The 15,176-nt window shown below is 38.6% G+C and overlaps 1 protein-coding gene across 1 annotated transcript in view; it reads right to left on the bottom strand.

Annotated features, from left to right (window-relative positions):
* LOC149175032 (U3 snoRNP-associated protein-like EMB2271) overlaps window positions 1-14,312 on the bottom strand; it is a 137,392-nt gene extending 123,080 nt beyond the window's left edge. The window contains exon 1 of the mRNA XM_089419503.1: window positions 13,445-14,312. Within this exon, the coding sequence (XP_089275629.1) occupies window positions 13,445-13,893 (449 nt within the window). The 5' untranslated portion in view covers window positions 13,894-14,312. The remainder of the gene's footprint in view (window positions 1-13,444) is intronic.
* Window positions 14,313-15,176: the final 864 nt, after the last annotated feature.

Raw genomic sequence — 15,176 nt, 5'->3', positions numbered from 1 at the left:
AGATGGTCACAAGTATGCCCGACTTCAACATGAATCATGAAGGTGTTTGTCAGGGAAACTTACAAGGGGACCATTCCCTTCAAGTGAAAGTCAAACTTCTGATATTCTTCAAGTGGTCCATTCTAACCTATTCGGTATGTTCTCTATAATAACATCATTAGGAGGATACTTATATCATGATATCTTTGTGGATGACTTCTCTCGCAAAGCATGGATCTATTTCTTGAAGAAGAAGGATGAAGTGTTCAAATGGTTTCGTTCTTTCAAATCCTTGGTGGAAATTTGAAAGTCAAACAGGGAAGAAGATCAAAATATTAATGACCGATAATGGAACCGAATATGAATCAAATGAATTTAGTGACTTTTGCAGAGAGGTAGGCATTAAGAGGGAGACAATCGTTACATACGCTCCTAAGCAAAATGGGGTTGTTGAAAGAAAGAATCAAACAATCATGGAAGCCACTCGTGCCATCCTTCATGATCTAGGTCTACCGAAGTTCTTATGGGGAGAAGCTGCAAATACTTCCGTATATGTTCAAAATAGGTATCCACATCAAGCATTAAATTTCAAGACACCCAAAGAAGTTTTCACTAGTAAGAAACCGGATGTTTTTCATTTTAGAATATTTGGTTGTCCCATGTATTTTCATGTGCCTAAAGAAAAGAGAAACAAGTTAGGAGCATGCAGGAACAAAGTAACATTTGTGGGCTACAGTGAAAATTCAAAGGCATATAGAATCTATGTGTCTGGTCAATGAGATGTGGAAGTAAGCCATGATGTTACATTCGATGAAGACACTGCTCTTGGGAAACCCAGAGATCTCCCCATTTCAGGAAAAAGAATGATGATACTACAGCCTACAGGAAAGCAGGATGAACCTTCGTCCGATGAGCATATGCTCGATGTTGAAGGCCCGATGGATCCCATTGATCAACCCCCTAGTGATCCCTCTATGTCAAGGAAAAGACCTTTGTGGCTCAAAAACACTCTCGAAGATACTGAAAAGCATATTGCTCCAAGAGGGACATTTCATGAAAGTAAGAAGCCAAACAAGTATCAAGGATACCTTGCTGCTATCAGTACCATTGTTCAATTTGAGCCTTGTATGTTCAAAGAGCCGTGAAACACCAAGTATGGAAGGAAGCAATGAATGAGGAGTATGAATCCATCCTGAAGAATGATGTTTGGGATGTGGTTCCTAGACCCAAGGACAAGTTTGTGGTCACTTCTAAATGGCTTTACAAAATCAAACATGGAGCTGATGGGAATGTTGAAAAATACAAGGCCATATTCATTGCTCGAGGCTTCTCTCAAAAGGAAGGAGTGGACTATGATGAGATATTTGCACCAGTTGCCCGATATACCACTATCTGTTCAATTATTGCTCTTGCTGCCTCTCAAGGATGGAGCCTACACCAAATGGATGTTAAGACTGCTTTCTTGCATGGCTCGCTTAAGGAGGAAGTCTACTTGGAACAACCTGAGGGGTTCGAAGTACAAGATCGAAGGACACACGTATGCAGATTGAAGAAATCCCTCTATGGATTGAAGCAAGGCCCCAGGGCTTGGTATGAGAGGATTGATAGTTATCTTATTTAGTTGGGATTTACAAGGAGCGAAGCTAATCCTAACCTATATTTCAAGGTTGAAAATGACATGCCTCTCATTCTGGTTCTTTATGTGGATGATCTCTTTCTAACAGGTGCATACCCTCTCATTTATCAATGTAAGAGGGAGTTGGCTTCCAAGTTCGAGATGAAGGACCTAGGGCTGATGCACTACTTCCTAAGCCTAGAGGTCTGGCAAAAGCCAGGTGAGATTTTCATTTCTCAAGGAAAATACATTGCGAAGTTGTTCGAGAGATGTGGGATGGTGGATTGCAAGTTTGTATTTACTCTAATAGAACTCAACTTCAAGAAGCTATGTGGAAGTGTTGTTGGCCCTGAATTAGCAAACCCTTCCGAATATAGACAACTTGTGGGGGCCCTGACGTTCTTGGTAAACTCACGTCCTGACATATGCTTCGTTGTGAATACATTGAGTCAATTTATGGTCGAGCCTCATCACATTCAATGGATTGTTGCTAAGAATCTCTTGAGATATCTCCGGGGCACATTCTATTATGGACTGAGATACATTGTCGAGAATTTGAGGTTGCATGTGTTGGTCAAAGTTGTCATTGATGTCAATATGGCATTGTTGAAGATGGCTAAATCCTAATTGCTTGGAAGCCCCGGTCTAATCTAGCATTACTTGTTGATGAAACCCTAAAATCAAACCCTAGCATATATTATTGAAACCCTAATTTGCTACCTAAACCCTAATTGTTGAAATCCTAATTGAAAAACCCTTCATATAAAACCCTGACCCTAATTATTAAGAAGCCCTAGTAAAACCCTAATTGAATTTTGCCCTAACAATCCTACTTCCATCAAACCCTAATCCTAAATAGTCCTCATTCCCTACAGAAATCCTATAAACAATTTTTTTCCCAATTACTAGATTCCTAAACCCTAATTTCTAAATTTCATAATTCCTATTTACTTGAAACATAAAAAAATTAATAATAAAAAAGACCTAATTTCCTATTCCTATTTATTCCTATTCCTATCTCTCTATATTCTATACCTTAATAAAAATTATCCCTAATCATCAAACAAGCCCCAACTACATATCCTTTTATACTAATTACAACCTTTACTATCCTATTAATCTCCTCAAATTTAATTAAAAATCACAAATGTTGGTCGGCTCCCTAATTTGCAAGTCGGCTCTCAAAACCAACTATCCTAAGTTCTAACCCTTTACCTATATAAATACATGTCATCAACTATTCAATGAAAAAAATAGGAAAAGAAACATCAGTTCGGCAAAAGATAAGACGCAGTTCACATCTCATGAACTTAAGAGATAAAAATCTGAAGAAGCGAAGCCACTATGAAACTCAGACTTGTTACAATAAAACGGTGATCTATTTTTTGGTTTTGTCGGTGACTGGAGTTTGGAACAAACTAAAAGTATATTTTGTGATTCAATTGAAGCTTTGGACTGTGCTACAAGAACTTGGACCTATGAATTTGCAGTGCAATAGTTGAGACCGTTAATCCTGTTGAAGACTGTTGGAGATAACCTGTGCAATAGTTGCAGACTAGTCGAAGACTTGTGAAAAGTTTACTCTAATAACCTTGAAGACCAAACATGTTGACGTGAACCTGTTGATAAGAAAACTTGTTCTACAAAACAGTGAGAAAGACCATTTGCTGGAAACTACGATGAAACTGTGGTTGAATATCTTTGCTTGAAGATTAATGCTATAACAAACTTATTTGAAGATCCTTTGAATAAATTATAGTGAGAAATGTTGCGTATTTATTAAAGAGTTTTCTGTTGGGAATTTTTGACCTATTTGCTCCTCAATCTCAGAACAGTTGACATTTGTTTCTCAACTCAGATTAGGTTTATTTCCCTAACCTTGTGGTATATGAGATGCTCAGTTCTACGCTAAACTTGTGCACAGATTTTTAAAAGTTTGACTTGTGGGAAACTTGTATTTTTGGGCCTCTAGAAGGCTTGTATCTCATATCTGGACAGAGAAAAACTTCAAACTATTGCAGACTTAAGAAGGGGTTCGATTCGAGACTGTGGACCTTTGAAGAGCTCGGACCTTTGAGCATATTTCAATAAGTGGTGACTGTGACAGAGATCCCTAATTTTTGAAACTGAGATATGTATCTGGGACTGCACCTAAAGAGACCTAGAAATTTGTCTAAAGACCTATTGAGCATTTGTTGAAGTTGCTTACATTCATAGAAAAAATGTTAAAGCAGACTTTGGAAGCCCTCGTGAAGTCCTCCTTGAAGACATTGTTGAAAATCCCTTGAAGTCTGGTCTGCAGACCATTAAAGATTCTTGGAGCATCTATTTGAAGCATTCCTTTCGCAGACTCTGAAGTAATTCTTGAAGAACTTTTTGAGCAGCTTTTAAGACATTTGTTGAGTGGGCTTAGAATTGAAGACTCTTGTAGACAATCTTGGAGATCTTGATGCATGATTGAATCCATCATGAAGTAACATAGAGGAAGTTGCTTTGGGTATCATGAAGAATTGTGGAGATACCTTTTTTGTGGATCAATGTTGTCATTGATGAACTTGTAGATTGTATAAGACTTGTTGAAGACATTGTCAAGGCTTGTTGCAGAAGTGTTTGGGAAGCCTTGAAGAACTACTTGTACTCATTATTGAAGAATTGAAGCAGTGGGTTGGAGCCCTAGAGGTCGAAGCCTCATAAAGACTAGGTTAGAGCCTTGTAGAAGATAGGGTTGGAACCCTAGAGGTTGGAGCCTTGTAGAAGATAGGGTTGGAACCCTAAAGGTTGGAGCCTGGTGAAGTTCAAGTAGGTGCTTGGCAAAGTACAGGTTGGACCCTGGTAGATCGAAGATTGGAGTCTTCATCTAGGGTTGGAGCCCTAAACATTATTGGACTTGATTTATTGTAAGAAGAGGATTGGAGTCCTTGTTATTTTTTATTAATAGAATTATTTATTATATATTGTTCATTTTGTGTTTTGTTTATAAGTGATCTTAACTGGTAAAGTAACAACTGTAAAAGAAACATTCATTCCCCCCCCCCTTATTTCCAACAATTGGTATCAAAGCTAGTATCTTCACTCAGAGCCTAACAAGCTTGAAGGTAGATCCTTAGAACACAAATGGCAAGATCAAGGAAGAAAGGCTCCAAACCTTCTGAAGATGTCTCTTCCTTAGTCAAAAATTCAGATGAAAATCAGGTAGTCAAAGTCCCCATGTTGAATGGAACAAATTTTGAAGTATGGAAGGGTAGAATGAAATTATTTTTGATGACTCAAGGTTTTGAAGTCTGGGATTTAGTGATTTCTGGAAGTACAATAGAAGATGAAGAATCCAAGAAACATAGTACAATAGCAATAAAGGCAATCTTGAGTGGGCTACCAAATCCTATAAAGGCCAAAGTGAAAAAATGTTCATCAACAAAAGATATGTGGGAAAAACTTCAAGATCTTCACTCAAAAGGAGCATTGACCATGACCTCTAATCAAGAAGATGATGAAAAGAAAGAAGGAAATCCAGAACCCATAAAGGAAGCTGAAAACAAGAGTGAAGACATCAAGACCAAGGAAGACCTAGAAGATGAAGAAAATGAAGAAGACCTCAAAGAAGATCTCAAGGCAAAACTTGAAGTTGTGCTAGAAGAAATAAGCAGATTGAATAAGGAAAATGAGGAGCTCAAAAAGCAAGCACAAGACAAGACAAGGAAGGAAATTGATCTCTTTAAGCTTCAAGTACAAGAAAGAGATAAGGAGCTCACCAAGCTTAAGGAGGAATTTCATCAAAACAAGAAAAGGCATCATGAAGAAGTCATATCCATGATGAATCAATTGGATAAAGCAAAGAAAAGGGAAGACATTTTGTCGAGCCACCTTGAACAAAGACACGAGAACTTGGACTTGAAGCAAAAATTGGTCAATACAAGGAAGAGGTCTTCTCCCTTAAATCTCAATTGGAAGAAGCAAAGAAACAAGCACAAGGAGCTGAAAAGGTAATGGAGGTTTTGGCCCTCCTAGAAGGCCAAGTAGGTGAAGCAGAGAAGGAAAGAAATTTCATGGCACACCAACTTGAAGAAAGAGATTAAGAGATCTTCAAATTAAAATTAGATATCACCTCTCTTAAGGCCGAAATATGTGAAGCAACAAGAATGAAGGAAGAAATGGAGATCAGTCTACCAAAGAAGAATGAAGAATGCAAAATAATGAAAAAAGAAATTGATATCCTAAGGAAAGAAGTCGACCATCTAAACAAGAGTCTAAAGAGCTCTCAAACCCTAGATGACATCCTAAGTCACCAAAGACCCCCCCTTGATAAATCAGGTCTTGGTTATGCAAGAGAACCCTCAAGCAAAAATGATGCAAACCCTAATGCATCAAACAACAAGGATGTGAAGAATCTTGGAAGAAATGTTGATGCCCCCAGTTCCAGCAAAAGCAAGGAGATTAATCAAGATAACATTGGAAGAAACCCTACTTCTAGAAGGTTTCCAGAAGGTATCAAGGATGCAAGAGGCAATGGATATCATCAAAGGATCCCAAGGCAGAATGACTTTAGAAGTTCATCAAGGCAAGCTCCATCCTCCAAGTACCAAAGTATATTTTTTGGTTATTGTTAGGCTTGTACAAATTTTGGGCATATGGCAAAGGATTGTAGGGCATACCACAAAGACAAATATAATGGTCCCCATCAGTCTCCTAGAAGCAACTTTTCAAGAAGAATTCATGCTTCCTCATTGATGAACAAGATGGAATGCTTCCACTGTCATAACATTGGACATTTTGTTCGTGATTGTAACTTGACTCGGGTTCATAAACAAGCTAAAATCATGCCTACCAAGCAAGAAAAGAAAGTTACACAAGTTTGGAGAAGGAAGCGAACTGAATCAGAAAATGTCTTGGAAACTCAAGGCACCACTCATGTTGTTGATGTAATGAGTACATCTCTGGCAGATATGATATTCCAAGTTTTGATGATGAGATTCTGCCAAAAAGGAGACCATGCATACTAGTTAGGGAGAGCTTGTGATTCTTGACCATTCCTACAGAGGCTATCCGTGAAAAGCCCTATGAAACCCTTGATTAGTCATGTTGATTTCTGGTAGCATCGGATGTGCTCTAAGTCTCAAATTTTGCAGGGAGGCTTAGGCACATGTATTCCAAAGAACCCAAAAAAAGTTTTGGGAAATTCCACCCAGAAATAGTTGTATTAAAATAATTAATTATTTTTAAAGGGACCCTAAGTCTAAACTTGGGAAAATAAAATAATTAAAGAGTATTAATATAAACTGTGGGCGTAACTTCTAGAAGAAGACGATGATCAAGCAAAAATGATCTTAGCCATTGATTAGCTTCTAATCTAGGTCGTTGAATATCAACGAGGAGATTATTTAAGGAGGCTTGAGGGTCATTTGGAAAGACACACAGAAAGTTTAGAACTATCGGGAGAATTTCGATAGTGAGTTGCTGCAGAGAGAGGCAGAGAGAGTTTTCGCTGGAGGATATTCTCTGGAGCCAAGAATACTCAGCAGAGAGGCAGAAAGACACACAGAGGGCAGAGAGAGTGACGCAGAGCCAGGAATGGCTCACGCAAGCCCCACGCAGAGCAATGCAAAGGCCTCCAGCACAGAAGTCCGAAATTGCTGAAGGAGCTGACGTTTCTAAGCCAGGAGAGCTGGAAAAGACTCCTGAAGGCAAATCGATTCTCAGTTGGGCTAACGCAGTGACTTAGAGGCTGACTGACTTAGAGGCTGACGCAGGGGCAGCACAGAAGTAGTCGGGGAACTCGCAGTTCAGTTGTCGGATTAGTCGGGATCAACAATGTTGAGTGAGGTAATCTCACCAATCTTTCTTGCCAAGTGATTTTCTCTGTAACTGGATTGTCGGGAGGGCATCCAGAGTTGTATTCAGAATACTTCTGCATAATAATAAAAACCCTCAGATCTGTTGCACTGGTTTTCCCACAGTGGGTTTTTCTGGGGACATTTGTTCAAAAAATATTGTGTCACTTGTGTGTATCTATCTCTATTGTTTTGTTCTTGTTTTGGGCAAATTAATTAATTAAGTGAAGGCTACAGTTGTATTAGCTTCGATATTTGTTCTAGGAAACAGTAAATAATTTGTTTCAGTAATTAACAAATAGGAGAAGTTTAATTAGTTGCTGCAGTAGTTGATTCGGGTGGGATTCGCGAATTTTCACAAGTCACACATGAACAATCGTGCTATGAGACATATCTCCCGATGAATCATTGAAGATGCCTTTCACTTGATCACAAAGTAACAATCTTTCTTGTCATGGGTTCCATAAGCAAAAAGGAGAGCAAGAGGAGTTTTTGCAGGCAAGGGGGGTTGGTTGATGCAAACTATGGGCATCTCTCTTATGCTACATTGTCAAAAGAAGGAAAGCATGATGACAGGGGGAGTTCCATGAAAATAATAAAAAGGAGCAACATAACAAGAAGAAGCATATTAAGGGGAGCACTTGATGAAAAAAGATGTTGTCAAGACACCCCATTTGCATTGATGTCAAAGGGGGAGAAAATGTTGAAAGGGTGAGAATATTGCCATCAATGACAAAGGGGGAGATTGTTGGTCAAAGTTGTCATTGATGTCAAATGGCATTGTTGAAGATGGCTAAACCCTAATTGCTTGGTAGCCCCAGTCTAATCTAGCATTGTTTGTTGATAAACCCTAAAAGAAACCCTAGGATAGAATATTGAAACCTTAATTTGCTACCTAAACCCTAATTGTTGAAATCCTAATTGAAAAACCCTTCATATAAAACCCTGACCCTAATTATTAAAAAGCCCTAGTGAAACCCTGATTGAAATTTTCCTAAAAATCCTACTTCCATCAAACCCTAGTCCTCATTCCCTACAAAAATCCTATAAACAATTTTTTTCCCAATTCCTAGATTCCTAAACCCTAATTTATAAATTTCATAATTCCTATTTATTTGACACATAAAAAACCTAATAATAAAAAAGACTTAATTTCCTATTCCTATCTCTCTCTATATTCTATACCTTAATAAAAATTATCCCTAATCATCAAACAAGCCCCAACTACCTATCCCTTTATACTAACAACAACCTTTACTATCCTATTAATCTCCTCAAATTTAATTAAAAATCACCAATGTTGGTCGGCTCCCTAATTTGCAAGTCGGCTCTCAGAGGCAACTATCCTAACCCTTTACCTATATAAATATATGTCATCAACTATTCGATGAAAAAAAAAGGAAAAGAAACATCAGAACGGTAAAAGATAAGACGCAGTTCACATCTCGTGAACTTAAGAGATAAAAATCTGAAGAAGTGAAGCCACTATGAAACTCAAACTTGTTACAGTAAAACGGTGATCTATTTTTTGGTTCTATTGGTGACTAGGGTTTGAAACAAACTAAAAGTATATTTTGTGATTCAATTGAAGCTTTGGACTGTGCTACAAGAACTTGGACCTACAAATTTGCAGTGCAATAGTTGAGACTGTTAATCTTGTTGAAGACAGCTGGAGATAACATGTGGTGGGGGCTTAGTTGCAGACTAGTCGAAGACTTGTGAAAAGCTTACTCTAATAAGCTTGAAGACCAAACATGTTGACGTGAACCTGTTGATAAGAAAACTTGTTCTACAGAACAGTGAAAAAGACCATTTGCTAGAACCTACGATGAAACTATGGTTGAATATCGTTGCTTGAAGATTAATGTTGTAACAACCTTATTTGAAGATCCTTTGAATAAATTACAGTGAGAAATGTTGCATATTTATTGAAGATTTTTCTGCTAGGAATTTTTTACCTATTTGCCCCTCAATCTCAGAACAGTTGACATTTGTTTCTCAACTCAGATTAGGCTTCCTCATCCTTGTGGTATATGAGATGCCCAATTTTGTGCTAGACTTGAGGACATATTTTTAAAAGTTGGACTTGTGGGAAACTTGTATTTTTGGACCTATAGGAGGCCTGAATCTCAGATCTGAATAGAGCAAGACTTCGAACTATTGCAGACTTAAGAAGAAGTTCCATTTGAAACTGTTGACCTTTGAAGAGCTCGAACCTTTGAGCAGATTTCAGTAAGTGATGACTGTGGCAGAGATCCCTAATTTCTGAAACTGAGATCTGTATCTGGGACTGCACCTAAAGAGACCTAGAAATTTGTCTAAATACCTATTGAGCGTTTGTTGAAGCTGCTTACATTCATAGAAAATTTGTTAAAGCAAACTTTGGAAGCCCTCATGAAGTCCTCCATGAAGACATTGTTGAAGATCCCTTGAAGTCTGGTGTGCACACCATTAAAGATTCTTGGATCATCTCTTTGAAGCATTCCTTTTGCAGAGTCTGGAGTAATTCTTGAAGAACTTTTTGAGCAGTTATTAAGGCATTTGTCGAGTGGGCTTAGAATTGAAGACTCTTGTAGACAATCTTGGAGATCTTGATGTGTGATTGAATCCATCATGAAGTAACATAGAGGAAGTTGCTTTGGGTATCATGAAGAGTTGTGGAGATACCTTTTTTGTGGATCAAAGTTGTCATTGATGAACTTGTAGATTGTATAAGACTTGTTGAAGAGATTGTCAAAGCTTGTTGCAGAAGTGTTTGGGAAGCCTTGAAGAACTATTTGTACTCATTATTGAAGAATTGAAGCACTGGGTTGGAGCCTAGACCAGTGGAGAGGGTTGGAGCCCTAGAGGTTGGAGCCTCATAAAAACAGGGTTGGAGCTTCATAAAGACAGGGTTGGAGCCATGTGGAAGATAGGGTTGGAGCCCTAGAGGTTGAAGCCTCATGAAGTCCAAGTAGGTGTTGGGCAAGGTACAAGTTGGACCTTGGTATATCGAATATTGGAGTCTTCATCTAGGGTTGGAGCCCTAAACATTATTGTGCTTGATTTATTGTAAGAAGAGGATTGGAGTCCTGGTTTTTTTTTTAATAAAATTATTTATTATAGATTGTTCATTTTGTGTTCTGTTTAGAAGTGATCTTAACTGGTAAAGTAACAATTGTGAAAGAAATGTTGATTCACCCCCCCTCAATATTTCCAACAGCGTGGATATACAGAGGCTGACTGCGCTGGTAGTGTGGTGGATCGTAAGAGCATGTCTGGATGTTGCTTCTCATTAGGATCTGCTTCAATTTCTTGGATGAGCAGGAAGAAGAAATTGGTTGCGCTAAGCATCGTCGAGGCCGAATACATTACCGCTGTGTTGTGAAGCTATTTGGTTGAGGAAGCTCTTCAGTGAGCTATTTGAACACGTGTTAGATATCACCGTGATCTTTTGCAACAACCAGAGTGGGATTCGCCTTTCAGAGAATCTCGTGTTCCACGACCACTCCAAGCACATTGATATCAGGTACCACTTTATCCGGGATATGGTACAACGGGGAGCAATAAGGCTCCAACACATCGAAATTGATGAGCATGTCACAGATATCCTCACGAAGCCTTTGGGTAAGGTCAAATTCTTAACCTTCCGAGAGAGACTTGGAGTCATGGAAAGACCCTTCCATGAGGGTCCCACTTGCGTTGAACACTGAGCTTTGGGAGCTCCTGGGGGCTTGGGGTACTTCTTGGAGCTATAAGTGACCATAGGGTGAGTGGTTCACCTTCCCTTATGTGGTGCGCTATGTATAGGGTGAGTGGTTCCCTTTCCCCTGTGATACCCCATGGTGACATGTGTGTAGGGTGATTCGTTCACCTTCCCCTACGAGACACATGTGTAGGGTGAATGGTTCACCTTCCCCTATGATTGACATATGCATAGGATGAGTGGTTCACCTTCTCCTATATGAACAAGATGGGTGGTTCACCTTCTCCTGTTGATGTCCTAGCATACATCCTACCCATGTAGTCCAAGACTCATGGGAAGTACCTCTCATCTGGCCAATGAGTTGGCAAACATGGATAGGGACCATAGCACTACCGATGGGCACATCGTGTACTGTCGTACTACCTGTGTCTAGGATGCATGGTGTTCAACAACTTGATCTGGGATCATTTGAGGTTCTACCTCTAGATTGACTTTTGTGAGTGGAGAGTGGTAAGGTCTTGTGACTCAATCTCAATCAATTCTTCTTCATTATTACTTCATGGTTCAGCAAAGTAAAGATGAGATGACAGAGATGATACATGACGACAAGATGGCATGATGATCGATGACAACAAATGGATTGGCAAGTGGAATTCTCCCTAGTTGAGAGGGAGTGCTAAAATTGGCAACTAGAGCCAAATTCCACCTTGGGACAGCTCACTTGATGGAGATGATGATTGCATTAGATTCCTCTTTTTGAGAGGACCAAGATTGATATAAAGATCATCTCATTCGGACAAGCAGAAGTATGATTTTGAATTTATGCCCACTCATGTACAAATTGTTCAGGTCGGCCTCGTCATCATGTAGGCTCATGGAGCCCAATAGACATGACCCTTCACCCTCATCGACTTGTATAAATACAAGTGTCCCTCCTCCTCATTTGGCACATTCATCACTCACTCATTCTCTCTCCTTCTCTCATTGGTTCGTACAACATTGGGCAGCTTCTCTCTCTCACATGTGGCAAGAAGGACGAGTTTTTCTAGGCTGAATTGCAGAACCGAAATTTCAGAATTTCAGATAGTTTGACCAATGTTGACCAAGACCAGTTTTGACTGCAATTTTTGGAGGAACATTTCTGTTTGACCAGGCCGCATTGACTGGCACAGAAATCAAATTTTTCTGGGTTGTTTGACCTGCATTGACTGCAGGCATGTTTGACCGCAGGGTTGACCACAAGTTGACCAAGTTTGACTGCTGCTTTTGTGACTATTTTGGGTTGAATTTGACCTCTGTTGGAGGCTGAGTTTGACTGTCTTTGACTAAGCTTCAAAGGAGAAGTTTGACTGTTGTTTTGACCAGCACTGACTTTCTGGTTAGGGCTGAAGTTTGTCTGCAATTGACTGCATAAATTTACACGGTTGTTTGGACTTTGAATTGGGCAAGTCAATTTGACTTTTGTACTCTCTTTGTGCTGAACTTTTGATATAATAATAAAAAGAATTGGTCAAAGGGTTTTCCCTACATTGGGGTTTTTCCATGGCATCCGCCAAATCTGGTGTCCTCTTGTCTTCGTTTGTCTTTTGCATTTTGTTTCATGTTCTATCTGCTTTTACTGTCAATGTGATTATTGTGATTGCTATTGGAAATTGTTATGGGACTACTAAGGAACATTGAAGTAAATTGTGCTAAGCATAGAACACACCATTGTTAACTAAAATTAACAAGATGCTTTACAACGTAATTAAAATTTTATAATAAACAAATAACCTAGAACACATTCCGCAGCATTCCCAAAATCGGCAATGAAATGAAATTCTGGGGTTTAAGGTTTTCGCTGGTATAGCATATCATTTCTCCCTTCCTGATAATAACAGCAATAATAACAGTCAGACATGACTATCTGGTGGCTTCCAGCAATAACTTCTACAACCATAAACCTCCTTATTTTAAATTTAATTATTTTCTGTAAAGGAAAAAAAAAGCATAAAAAGCCAACATCCCCAAAATCTCCTAAGTGTGTGTAAAGACGAAACCCTCTGAAGTAAATCTTAAAATGAAAAGGACCCTGAACTTGGCTTAAGGGTTAAACGCTGAACCCTTTGATATCATCTAAAACCCTAAACCCTGCAATTTTACTTACTTCCCTTTAAAACAGGCCCCCCACATAACAGCAAACGTGAGCTCATGAACAAAGAGCCTGCCTGCATTTAACACCATGATTCCTGCCCTTGTGGGTTGCTTGCGCAAATACTTTTTGGATATTCTGCATTCATGAAACAGTAAAAAGGCACAACCTTTAGGGGTAGAAATACAAAGTTTTCACAAAGTGTGCACCTGGAGGCTAGCTGGCGCTGCACTCGCCCACTCTCTTCGAGCTGTTCCTGCTGAAGAATCTCGGCCACAAGAGAATCCCTTTTACCCCTTCGCTCTGCCTCAGTTTCTTCGTCTTCGCCCGCCTCCTCCTCGTTATCTTCTTCATTGGCTTTAGTTATGGCCCTGATCTTATCCAGATAGGCCTTAGCCACCCTGAGGCGCTTTTCATCTGCGGTTTCCCTCTCTTCCTCGGCAATTTCCTCTTCTTCCTCTGCTGGAGCATCTCTGCCAATAGCGTCGTCGTCTTCCTCACTGCTGAAAATCTCTTCTCCTTTGCCTCTGCTTTTGCCTTTGCCTTTACTTTTGTTTCGATTAAAGAACGGGTCTTTTGTTATAGGGGCAGTTTTTCGGCTTTTATTCTTCGCTGCCGTCGATGGGTGCCCATTGCTGGGTCGTGACCGTTTCTTCATCTTATTGAAACTCCTCTTCTTCTTCTTGTGGAAATGCTGCTAAACACTATGCAAAATCCTTTGACACTTGAGGATTTAAGCAACATATCAACAAAGCCGGAACGGAGAAGACTGGAAATTTATAGTAGGCACAGAGAATACTGGAGATTTTATAGTGGTAGACACTATTTTCACGAGAAGAAGACAATATTCTGACAAAAGACTGAAGTAAAATATCCTGAGGTTGGAACCAGAAAATTGGATTATTTTTAGTGTTGGACACTATCTCTACCATGAAGAAGACCACTCTAACCGAGAGCTTCGACCTGGACCATCGTTTTCCTCTTCGGAACCTCTCTATTTTGTTCGTAGGGAGTTGCGAGCAGCCTTTCGCGGGGCATCGAGCGACCTAGCCTTCGAGGATCTTTCACCTTAGTGATCACTGCGTCGTAACGTGCGTGGGTTAGTTCAATGGGGTAAGTTAATTTTAGAAATAAATAATTCTATAAATTTTAGAAATAAGTAAAGATCTATAATGACTTAATATTTTAGAAATAAGTAAAGATCTATAATAACTTAATAATTTTTGCATGGTAAGGATATTCTAAAACGAGTTGTTTTTAGGTTTTTTGGTTTGAAGTTTTTAGTTGGGTTGTTGGACTTTAATTTCTCTAAAATCTCGCAGGAATCTATTGAAATCACAAGTTTGATGAGTAACACTTGCACAATCCAAGTGCCCCTAAGGGTTTTTCAAGGTGTTAAATCAAAAAACTAGTTTAAATAACACAAATCAAGATTCCACCTCAAATTTTTCTGTAGATTCCAAAAAATTACACTAAAAACAACTATTCTAAGAAAAATTAGAAATAAATAAAGTTGTATAAGACTTCAGATTCTTGTATGGTAAAGTAATATGGTTAAAAATTTCGTTTAATTTTAAATTGATTTAAACAATTAAAATTTCATTAATTTTTACTTTTTATCATTAAATATTGATAATTAAAGGAAAATAAAATTGTGATTAAATGAGTCATGTCATATCACTTTTTTTATCTATTTATTTTTTTAATTTGAATTAAATCTTTGTTTTATATAAGCATTATAATAATGTTTAGCAAAAACGAAATTTGATATCAATTTTTTTTGGATAAATTTTTATTAATAGTAAAATATAATATAGTGAGAGTCTTTTATATATCCAAAAGACTATTCTCTGAGACAATATTTTTAACCATGAGTAATCATAGCCACACTAGGATTAACAGTGGTCAAAATTTATCAAGATGATACTACTGTGCTCCAAT

The sequence above is a fragment of the Pinus tabuliformis genome, chromosome 4_1 (genome assembly GCF_031772625.1).
Source record: "Pinus tabuliformis cultivar Carrire ecotype Pingquan chromosome 4_1, CPIR1, whole genome shotgun sequence".
In the NCBI taxonomy this organism is placed as follows: domain Eukaryota; kingdom Viridiplantae; phylum Streptophyta; class Pinopsida; order Pinales; family Pinaceae; genus Pinus; species Pinus tabuliformis.
Note: the sequence above shows the minus strand (reverse complement) of the source record. Positions and strands in the feature narration are given on the sequence as shown.